Consider the following 12,024-nt stretch of genomic DNA (forward strand, 5'->3'; position numbering starts at 1 on the left):
TTACTTGTTAAGTTATTTAGTGTGTTACAATTGTGAAAAACCTGGGCATATGAAGAGCAGTGCAGCCAGGCAAGGAGGTTACCCGTCTAGATGACATGGCTCGGTTTTATACCTTTTCGGGCAAGACCGATGTTGAGGCGTCAGATGTAGTGATCACATGTACTATTCTTATATGTGATCGGATGACTACAATTTATTTGAATCTGAGTTCTACTTAATCTTATGTGTCCGTGCGATTTGTCTCTGAATTTGACATGATTTGTGATATACCTGATGCCCCTATCCATGTTTCTACCCCAGTTGAAGAGTCAGTCATAGTCACCCATGTATATCGTGTTGTCCTATTGTGTTTATGAATTTTCAGATTTGGGTTGATTTGGTTATGCTGGATATGACTGACTTGGTATAATCTTAGGCATGACTTGGTTGTCTCCCTATTATGATGTGCTTAATGGTAATGCTAAGTCGGTAACTCTAGAGATCTTGGGTAGGGAAAGGCTAGAGTGGGAAGGGGGTACAAGCCTAAGTCAGCTAAGGTCATATCTGACGTACGGGGTAGAAAACTGATGGGGCAGGATTGTTTGGCGTGATTGGCTTATATTCAGGATGTTGAGGTCGAATTCCCCTCTATTGAGTCTATTCCTGTGGTGTCAGAATTGAGAGAGCTTAAAGCTCAAATCCAGGAGCTTCTTGATTAAGGTTTCATCCCTCCTAGTGCTTCCCCGTGGGGTGTTCCTGTCTTGTTTGTTAAGAAGAAGGATGGTAGTATGAGGCCTGTTGATTTTATCTTAAGCCATAAAAAGGGTGGATTAATACTGAAATAACAAGCTTATGAATAAAGAAAGTCCCATTAAGTATACTTGGGTGAATGCAATTGAAGTATTTTAGTAAGAAAGTGCGCATAAAAATTGGGTTAGTCTTTTGAATTTGATGGGTATACCTGAGTTTGAGGTGTCGTGTTTATGAAAAGTTTGATTTGGTGGTGATAGTCAGGGCTGACTGAGCATAAGGGTAATAAAAGTTTGTGATGAAATGCAACTATATCATAAGATTGATTGGCAACTATTGAAAATGACTTGAGAAATAAGTGAACAGACATTAGCTCGAGTGTGATGATAAATGCTTGGTTTTTGTTTTTGAGTTTAGTAATGAGTATGATTGAAATTTTAGCGAAATATATTGTAAGATTGATGGAGATGCGATCAATGATAAACGGAGATCCATGAATTCATAAAAATATTCAGGGTACAAGCTAATGTTGATAGAGAAAGGGATTGTGTTATACGATGGAAATTACAATTTAGATTTTTCATTGTAAGTCTACATTCGTGGTGATGTATTTTGTCAAGGTATGAATGGCAAGGTGAGAAATGATCAATTGTATCCAGTATTGAGCATTTGAAAGGACTTACACCTGGGTTGAGTCGTAAGTTTACTACTATTGATTGTTAAGTACCTAAGAAAGATTTCATTTTTTAAAAGTGTTGGTTTATAATAAGGTAAATGGTCGGAGTGTTTATGATGGTTGTTAGTATTGTGAGTATGATTCACTAGCTATGCTATAGTGTGTTTTCACTTTTGTGGGTAGATCCCTAGTGGTGGATCAGGGGTACTAAATCCTGTGATGTTCTCTTAGTTGAGTGAAATGATTTGGTTATTTCGAATGACATAATTGGTGTTGTCTTGGAGTTGTTAAAGTATTTAGTGGTTCGACATGTACCACTTGCTTATGAGAATTCATAGAAGAGCTACCTTGTGTGATCATGGTTGTCCGACAATCTTAATATTCGTCTAGTCATCGAGGTCATGTATTGATTGTGTGTGGATGAATGCGGGGATCATTGAGTCCAATTCTATTGTTCTTAAGGGTAATCTACAATCATAATTGCTAAATCTAGCATTCGATAGTATGGTTAGAGGGTTGTATGATTGAACATATCCCTCGACGAGTATCTGATATCTAAATATCAAATTTTGTAACTTAAGCTCATGGAAATTTATGTTGTGAGAAGGAGATATTGATAAGAACTATGATTGGTTGAGTATTATGAGTGTGTGTTGGTTGGTTCAAGTCCACCTCTAATTGTAGCGAGTATTGATTTAGAATTTTATCATGCTTATGTGAGAAAGGATTAGTCCTGATGATTGTGTCAAGGTCCTTGATAACATGTGATAGACGTGAGTACGATCAACTTTGGTGGTTATTGAGGATAGCTTTTGTTGTAGTTAAGTTTATATACAACAATAATTATCACTCGAGTATTGTGATAACTTCATTGAGACATTGTATAAGAGGATGTGTAGATCACTCATAGGGTGGTTTGGGGCTGAAGATGTAAAACCTTTGGGAGTTGATTTGGTGACGGATGTTCAAGACAATGTGAGAAGTATCCAAGCTAAGCTTTTAGCAGCCCAGAGTCGATAGAAAAAGTATGCAGGACAAGTATCCCCAGTGATTCAACGATTTAGATACTACTATACTCTTACTTTAGCCAGTCTTTCCTAGTTGATCACTCGGGGACGAGTGATGGGTAGATTGGTATCTATTGTAACGACCTGATTCCATCGTTAGGGAAAAGCCAATAGGGAAAGAATTGGACTAGAAAAACTTTTGAGTAGTAACTTGAAATTTCCTAGCCTAGTCCAAATTTGGACGAAATCGGGGTCAGGCGAGTCTAGGAAAATCTGATAATGAATGAGAAATGTAATAATGAAATTGATTGTGTGATTGGATAACTAAGGCGTTAAGGAACCCGTACGACTTTACGGAATTGAATTCGGACGAGTAGAACTCCCAAAATTGATCTTAGCGTGAACGGGTGTTTTCTAAGTGTCGTGGGATGAAGGTGTGTTGTGAAATGGGGGTTTGGAGCTCTTAATTTGACATTCTGTTTCCGTCCAAGCCGCTGTAGCGGGATTATTCCCTCCAGGGTGGGGCCGTCGTTGCAAGATGGGGGCCGCCATATCGGGACAATCGTGATTTAAGTCGAAACTAAACCCCAAAATCATTTTATTTTGCAAATTTCGACTTTGAGAGCTAGGAGACAACCCCAAGTGCTTTCTTGACAGTTTTCCATGAGGCTAAAGGTAAGGTTTTAACTCTCTGAATCCATTTTTTTTATTTGTAGAATGTAAATTTGTAGGTGATTATCGATGGGGGAGGGTTTTGATCTGGAAATTATGGTGGGAAAAGCCCTAATCTGGGTATTAAGATCTTGGGTTTGGTCTAGGGTTATTGAGTTTGTTATAATCCAGATAATTAGACCTTTGATTGTTTGATCCTTGTGTATATTAATTATTTGTAGACCTAGACAAGCGAAAAGAATCCGAAAAGGGAAGATTCAAGTGCCTTAGGGGATTCAAACTTGGATTCGAGGTAGGTGATGGTTGTGATTTCACGTTGGTGTGATATATATTTGCAATTGCTCATTATAATTATTGTATGTATGCGAATGTTGCATTATTGATCACCCTAATCGTAAATGAGGATAATTGAATAATTGTATGTCATGAATCACCTCTTGTTGTATGATTGTGAGAATATACATTGTGATTGTGATTTTTTGAATGGATTGGGTGTTATGTTCCGACACACTAACTTGGATCGGTTGCCACATTCCGACATAAATATGGGATCAATTGCCACGTTTCGGCATAAACATTGGATCGGGTACCACGAACCGGTACACTAACAGTTTGGGTATGAGTTCCATGAGAGGACCATTGAATTGGGTTCCATGAGAGGACCATTGAAATGTGTTGTGTATCTACTTGTGTTGATTATGTTCATATCTAATGGAAATTGAGGTTGAAAGACTGTTTGTTGCTCTAAAATGATAACCAAATTGTATATCTTGAAAATTGTGAAATGCTCTATTGTTCGTAAGTGATGTTGATATTGTATATGTTTGGTATATGCATGTTTTATAATGTTATGGTTACTTGCATGTGTTTCACACCACGTGATCCTACTAGTACATTGTGGTTGTGTACTGATATTGCACTTGCTCTTTCTTTGTTGAGTATAGGGCATCTTCAAGCGGCTATTGACATACCTCGTTTAGAAGATCAGTGATCATTCGAATTCAAGGATGAGCCAATTCTTCCGGGCTGCCATGAGTTCTCTTTCTATTTATGTCCACATTCCATACTTAGACTAGTTCTCTAAATTTCTTATGCTTAGTATGGGGTTGTACCCCTTCTTGTTTAGACTTATGATCGAACCTTAGATGTTTTGGTACACTGACTTTTAGGTTCTAGGTATTACTTCCGCAATGTTAGTTTTGGTTGTTAGACTTTTGTTGGAGTTTATGGGAACTCCCTATCTTTTCCTTAGCATTTAAACTTGCTTTCGTACCTTAAATGCTTTAGTATTTGATTAAGTTGGTTAGCTAATTAGTATGAATGGTTCTCCCACCGGATGGTTAGTGTGGGTGCCAATCACGATGGTTTGGGTCGTGACAAAAACCAATCATTATAAGAGCAGATAAAACTTTAAAAAATAAAAGATATTACAATAATTATTTAGCGGTAATAATATAATATAATATTTATAACCAACATTAGGGGCGTAAGAACATGCAAGTCAGGGTGTACAATTTCGTCGGAAAAAAATACCGTATATACAAGTAAAATGATACACGGAGTTATTAAATAACATATTTTGGACACCCTTCATATAGTAGGTTGTTGTAGCCTATTTTTTTGGACCATTTTAATGGGTTTAAAACACCTTAAATGAGTTAGTGGTCGCATGTTCGAATCTCACTAGCAACAATTCTTTTCCTTTTTTTAAAAAAGACCTTTTGTTGTGCAATTTTTGGACACCCTTCATGAAATTCCTAGCTTCGCCATTGACCAACATTCTATATAAACATCATTAAAAGCTTTAGCAATTCTCAATGTAATGACGTTACCTCAATTACTGCTAAAGATAATTAAAATACTAAATATTGTCATTAAGAAGAAATTTTTTCCCACTAAATATCTCTTTTATTACTGGGACGAAGTTTATCTTAAAGTACGTACGATGTTGACAACTTAAATGAATGTTAGATTTGGAATTTTGGATTTATTAGTTTTGTACTAGTCTAACAATAATTTGATAATAGGACATACTAGATCCTATCTCATAAATTTAAATTAAATTAATAATACATGTAAAGTTTTTTGAACGACATAATTTTACAGAGAATTATAAAATATACACTTGATACTGAAGACATTATATACCATATATAGAGAAACTTATAGTATGTTCGGCCAATTTTAAAATTTTACTTATTTTAATTTATTAAAGTTTAAATATTAAATATATTTAAAACAAATATCATGCATTATATGTTATTGGTTTTCTTAAACCGAGTCTATCAAATGAAAAAAAAATATAACAATAATTATTTTTAAAAAATAAATATAAATAGATAGACAGACCTTACACCTACCTCAAAGATAAAGAGAGTGTTTTCAATAGATCATTGACTTAAAGATTAATCCAAGGCAATCCAAAAAGAGTAACAGAAATACAAGAAAAATTAGATAGTAGCAATAAATAATACATAGTAAAAAGGCAACAACTACAACAAAATAAAATGATAGTTGAAGTACAAAAAAAAAAGTAGTAACAGATATTAAAAGACAAACAACTACCGGTGCAATCCTACAACTACTACCTATTACCCTTCTACCTTAATTCGTACTCTCTATAACCTTCTATCTAAAGTCATATCCTCAGCAAGCTGAAACCGTGTCATGTTATTTCTAATCATCTTCCCCTCTATGTTTCTTTAGTCTACCTCTGTCTCTCTTGAAACCATCATGATCAACATCTCACTCGTCGCACGAGGGCATCTGTACATCTTCTCCTCATATGTCCAAATCATCTCAATCCTTGCGTTCAATCTCTTGTCCTCCATCAAAACCACTCACAGTTTGTCTCAAATATCCTCATTACTAATTTCTTTTTTCCTAATATGCTCATACATTTATCACAACGTCCTCATTTCTTTAACTTTTAACTTCTTAATATGAGAGTATTTTGTTCCCTGTGTAATTAACAATTAAAATAAATTTTTTTGTTTTGATTGTTACCATAAATTTTTCTAGTTATTGTTCATTAGTAAAAAAGTTTTCAAAAGGCTATAAGTTATCTCATTCTTTTGTCCTTAACAAGAAATGTCAGGATTCGATTTTTTTTCTAGGAGAGCAATTTCCTTCTTAATGAGCCTTGAGTTAGTACAAGTTTAAATTAATCAGAACTCTAAAATAGATATAATATAGGTTGGACATTGATCATTAGAAGAAGAAAGAGAGAAAAGAAAAGAAATTGAAGGATTGTTTACTCCAATTATTCAATCAATTTGCTTTGGTTTTTGGCAAGATTCGAAGAATCAATAAAAGGAAAGGATTCCAATATTATTAGCGAATCAAGAGAAAAGCTTTTCCCAATTATGTTCCATCACAAACAATTCTGTGTACAATTGATAGTATTATTTTGTAAGAAAATAAATAAAATTATCACTTTAATTTATTTATTTTTAAATAATTTATATTTGATGTGTAGAGATTGTTTGTACCATATGAAATGGTTATCTTAAAGTATAATAGTTCCTACTATATATTGTTAATTAGTATTTTTTTAATAAAATTATGTGTATTTGAAAATTTGTCATCATTAATATTTATAAAAAAGTATACGGAGATATGTAATTTATTAATGCATTGCCTCTGAATATTTCAATATCTTATTTTATGAACTATGATTTGTTCATTTGGTAAAATTATATAGCAATTATGAAAAAATTGATAGTTTACATAAATGGTGAGGTTTTCATGTTTACAAGAGAAAATGCAATTTAAAACTTATTGTTGAATACTAAATGTTTATGAAATTATAAGTATCTAAAAGTTTGTAATAACACACATTTATTAATGAAAGAAACAAAGAAATATGTTATTTAATTTATCAATGCGATATTTTAAGATTTCTCAATATCTTGTCTATGAATTATAATTTGCTCATTGATAAAATTGTATAAGAATTTGAAATTTTTTACAACTTATAAGCTTCTCATATATACAATAAAAAATACAACATGAAAAATTGAAATTTTATATTCAAATAATTTTTTTAATTTCAAATCAATCTAATTTTAAATCCAACAAAATAGACCTAAATATTGTTAGGATTTTGCGCTGATTTTCTTTCCTTATTTGAAGTTTATTTATTTCCTTAAAGAAAAATCAAAGTATTATCATAAATACTTGAACTTTTTTTGAAAGGAAAATATAATTTTCTTCCATATTTGGTTTATTCTTTCCTTAGAGGAATAGTTTGCAGATCTATAAATTGAAGATCCCTATTCTCATATCATAACACAATAGAATCCACAATGTAGTCGTTTAGAGACTTTAGTTTATGGAAAGATTTATTCTCTCATCAGTTTTAATATTTTTTCTTTTATATTAATTTTCATATAATAATATTATGTTTTACGTATAAGTTTTTGTTATCTGATTTATCATGTCTATGAATTGCAATTGTAAGCTTCCGCATGACGCCCTAATCACCATTCATAACCCAACAAGTGGTATCAGAGCACATGGTTCAAATATTTGATGGTTCAATGATTTAATGCTTAAGTGAGGTTGAAGATAGGCTCAAGTGGTTTCAAATCAATTTGTAACTAATTTGATGATAAAGAAGATTTTTGTCCATCTACATGTGGAGAAAATATTAAAACCATATTTTCAACATTCCTGTTGCTGCATCTTTGAAAATAAAAATAAAATATGTTTAAATCATTTTTAACTCATATATTTTAAACTTTATTTTTTAACCATGTCAAGCAGCAGTGATGAAGACTATGTGAACAACGAAGATTATCATGCATGTGAAGAAGGTGGATCAAGTTTTGTCAAGACAATCCGGCCAAAATGGGAGATTTGTTAGGGTTTTGCGCTGATTTTCTTTTCTTATTTGAAGTTTATTTATTTTCTTAAAGAAAAGTCAAAGTATTACCATAAATACTTGAACTTTTTCTGAAAGGAAAATATAATTTTCTTCCATATTTAGTTTATTATTTCCTTAGAGGAATAGTTTTGAGATCTATAAATTGAAGATCCCTATTCTCATAGCATAACACAATAGAATCTATAATATAGTCGTTTAGAGACTTTAGTTTATGGGAAATTTATTCTCTCATCAGTTTTAATATTTTTTTTCTTTTATATTAATTTTCATATAACAATATTATGTTTTTCATATAAGTTTTTGTTATCTGATTTATCATGTCTATGAATTGCAATTATAAGCTTCCGCATGACACACTAATCACCCTTCATAACCCAGCAAATATCTCACACAAATACAAAGGCGTTTAACACATGTCACAAAAGTTACATTACTTTTTATTCAAAAGAATTTGTTACTTTGTTTTTACTAATATAAAAAAGAGTATTTTAGTTCTTGTCTCGTTTTTTGTGTTGGCCTAAGTTAACCAATTTTAAATGTAAAATATTTCTGATTTTTCAAATTGCCATTTTAAAAATAAATAGATTAAGATTAAAAACGTGGGAAGGTGGAATTAATGTGCTTTATGTTTAGTTACCAAAAAGGAGTGTTCTATACTATGGTAGGTGAAGGATAGTTAAGCACGATAATATATTCATTTATAAATTTCTCAAAACATAAGTTTATGGGTGGTGTTCGATAAATAAAAGTTAATTTAATAGTTGTTGAATTTATATAAATTCATAAATGATCTTCTAGATCTGCCTTTATATAAAAAATAATGTAATTACTTCCCCCTTTCAAGTGATATTTTAGCACTTTCTAATTTATTATCTAAATAGTATTTTTTTTTAAATCAAGAAGATATTAAAAATATTCTACAATTATCATTGTTTAATAAATGTTAAATAACTTTCTAAAAAGTATTTCATTTTTTTTTTCATTTTTCTGTGCATAATAATATGCATTAAAGGGACCTTTGATAAAAAATTTATTTAATTTATATTATTAAGTTTTTTTTAGTGAATGTGTTAAATTCTTAAAAAATACTTTAAAAGGAAATAGAGGGAATACGAAATATTTGGTAAAAAGATTTTCTACTTTATGCTATATTTCAAAAGTTTCCAAAAGTAATAATAATAAAAGAAAGGGAAAAGGCTCAAATATGCCATCGAACTTTTAGAAAAGGTTCATCTATGCCATTCGTTAAAAGTTTGGCTCATCTATGTCATTACCGTTTAAGAAAAGGCTCATTCCAGATTTTTGATTTTTGATTATAAAAAAAAAAATGACGTGGCCGAATTATAATTGGCCACGTGTAAAAATGGTTTTTGCAAAACCACCGTTAAAAATAATGGCATGAATGAGCCTTTTCTTAAAGGGTAATGGCATAGATAAGCCAAACTTTTAACGGATGGCATAAATAAGCCTTTTCTAAAAGTTCGATGGCATATTTGAGCCTTTTCCCTAAAAGAAATAAAACCATAAAAGAAAGAAAGAAAGAAACAAAAGTATAAAACAAAACATTCATCAATGATTGAAATAGACATGCAACTAATTAACGTTAGATCTTTAAAACTCTTGTCTTATTTACACACACAAATCATATAATTTAATATACTTAATCATCAATTAATAACAATATGTAATTTAAATTTTAAAATATGTTATATTTTGACCATAATTGAATATATTACCTTTAAATATGAAGTAAATGTATCAATTTTACATATCATGAATGATTAAATAGTTAATAATTTATAAATATTCGTAAGTAAGGAAATTAAAAATGTAACTAAATGTGTCTAATTTAAGGGACCAAAAACACTAGTAAATCAAATTGTCTAATCAGTCAAAAGACATATTTGCCCTTGTTATAGAAGCCTAACATATTTTTACAAGCCTATGAACGAGCTATAATATAATTAGAGTCAATAGAAAAATTTATATTGATTCAATATGATTTACGAGTAATTTTCAAATATTTTATACATAACATTAAATTTTATCAGTTTGTCGTAATTTGTGTGATACTGCTATTAAACTTGAAACCATAACAATTGAAAAGAGTTTGTAAGTTTGACCAACATAATAACTATAGATTGAATATAGTGTAAAATCTTGTTGATTTATTATAATTTTCATGTCACAATTATCAAATTATTTTACTATATTTGACACTCAACTAAGGATATTTTAATTTCAAATTTTATCATTAAACATAAGAAAAATAATTTGCAAATAACTTTTAAATACCAATACAAAAAAGAATATATTTATGTAAACCCCTTCTCTTGTGTATATCTTTATTACTTATTTTCTATTCAATATTTATATTAAAATTTAAATTCATATTAAACATTATAATGCTTCCAAATAAAAATAATATTTTTATATAAAAAAAAAGTTAAATTTAAAACCTTCAATTATAAATTTTAAAATAGACTTATCATTGTATCTCAATACTTATGGATGGATTCCTTTCCTTTTAACTTCCTAGGAGCTCTCACCTCTTTTGCTTCCTTGGTCACTCGAACTTGCAACCTTCGAATTGAAAATGAAGAATGCTTACCATCCGAGCAACTCCCTCTCGTCTTTTAACGAGTCTTGATCACACTCATAAGTCGTTATTATCCGAGCAACAGTCTTTTGTCTTAACGAGTCGTACTCGTCATCCCTTTATATTAGAAAGAGTCTAATAAAATTTTATCTCACCACCTTAATTTCCGCTGTTTTCTTCGCGTCACACAAATGTCTTCCTAAAGTCCAAACTTTTTCTCATTTTCTTCTTAAATCTATTTGCCGGAACTCGCGGGTAATATTTTTGCTTTGTGGGGTTGTGTTAATTTCTCTGAAAATCAAAGAAAAGTCTCTGTTTTTTCTTGGGTTTGAGTAATCTTGAAAAGCTTTAGCTGAAATTACTGTTAATTTTAGCTTGTGGGTTTTGACTGTTGTCAGAAAATCTCGCCGGAATCATCGGTTTCCGGTCACCGGAAGCATAAAAATCAAAACTTTATGTTTTGTTTTTCCATATATAATACATAAAATCCCGTTTTTATCTCCCCTCTTCTCTTACCCTGTTTTTTTTTTTTTTGACTCTTTTTCATTCTTTGGTGAGAGAGAGAAAAAGTTTCTGTTTTTTTTTTCTTTTATTTTTTTCTCAATTTCTCTCTTTTTTGTGTTTTTCTTTTGTATAATTAATGACAATGGAAAAGGGTTCAATGCAATCAAATCTTGATTGTTTTCTTAATTGTACAACCCCATTAGTCCCATCTCAGTTTCTAGCCAAGGTTTGTTTTTTATTTGATAAATTTTATTTCTTGATTGTGTGTATAATTTTGTGTTTATATGATTATTATTTTTTTGGTTTTTGTTGGTGTAGAGTGAGATTAGAAACCTGAATAGGCTATGGCATCCATGGGAAACGGAAAAGGTGGAATATTTCAAGTTGGCTGATCTTTGGAATTGTTTTGATGAATGGAGTGCTTATGGGGCTGGAATACCTATTAGATTGGATACAGGGGAAACTTTGGTTCAATACTATGTTCCTTATCTTTCAGCAATTCAAATCTTTACCAGCACTTCACCTGCAAACTTTTTAAGGTATACCCCTTTTGTTTACATTCTTGTTTTATCTCAATTTGATCATAACACTAGAGTTTGGTTGTTGTTTGGGGGTGAGGGGGTTGTTGCTTCTTTAAATGTTTTTCTAAGAATTGGAAAGCTTGATCACGAACGGAGTCAGGTGGGGCCGAGGGGATTCATCTGAATTTTTATATGTAAATATAGTATATGTTGAACTCCTTGGTGAAAATCCTAGCTCCGCCGCCGAGGTTAATGCTTATGAACTATGTTGAGCTGGTCAAAATTTGGACAAGGTGGTTTCTTGATTTCTGTTGAAGTTTACACTGGTTTTAGAATTGTTGTTTATTTTGGTGATCATGTGTTTCTTGAAGTTTAGTCCTTCATAAGTTTGTTGATTGTAGCACTAGAATTTGGTTTGGATTGGGGGT

The 12,024-nt window shown here is 31.1% G+C and overlaps 1 protein-coding gene across 1 annotated transcript in view; it reads left to right on the forward strand.

The window, feature by feature from the left end:
• The first annotated feature begins 11,132 nt into the window (after positions 1-11,132).
• LOC102596639 (uncharacterized) overlaps positions 11,133-12,024 on the forward strand; it is a 3,581-nt gene continuing 2,689 nt past the window's right edge. Inside the window, exons 1-2 of the mRNA XM_006365951.2 lie at positions 11,133-11,301; positions 11,394-11,614. Coding sequence (XP_006366013.1) covers positions 11,212-11,301; positions 11,394-11,614 — 311 coding nt within the window. The 5' untranslated portion in view covers positions 11,133-11,211. The remainder of the gene's footprint in view (positions 11,302-11,393; positions 11,615-12,024) is intronic.

The sequence above is a fragment of the Solanum tuberosum genome, unplaced genomic scaffold (assembly GCF_000226075.1).
Source record: "Solanum tuberosum cultivar DM 1-3 516 R44 unplaced genomic scaffold, SolTub_3.0 scf00599, whole genome shotgun sequence".
NCBI lineage: Eukaryota > Viridiplantae > Streptophyta > Magnoliopsida > Solanales > Solanaceae > Solanum > Solanum tuberosum.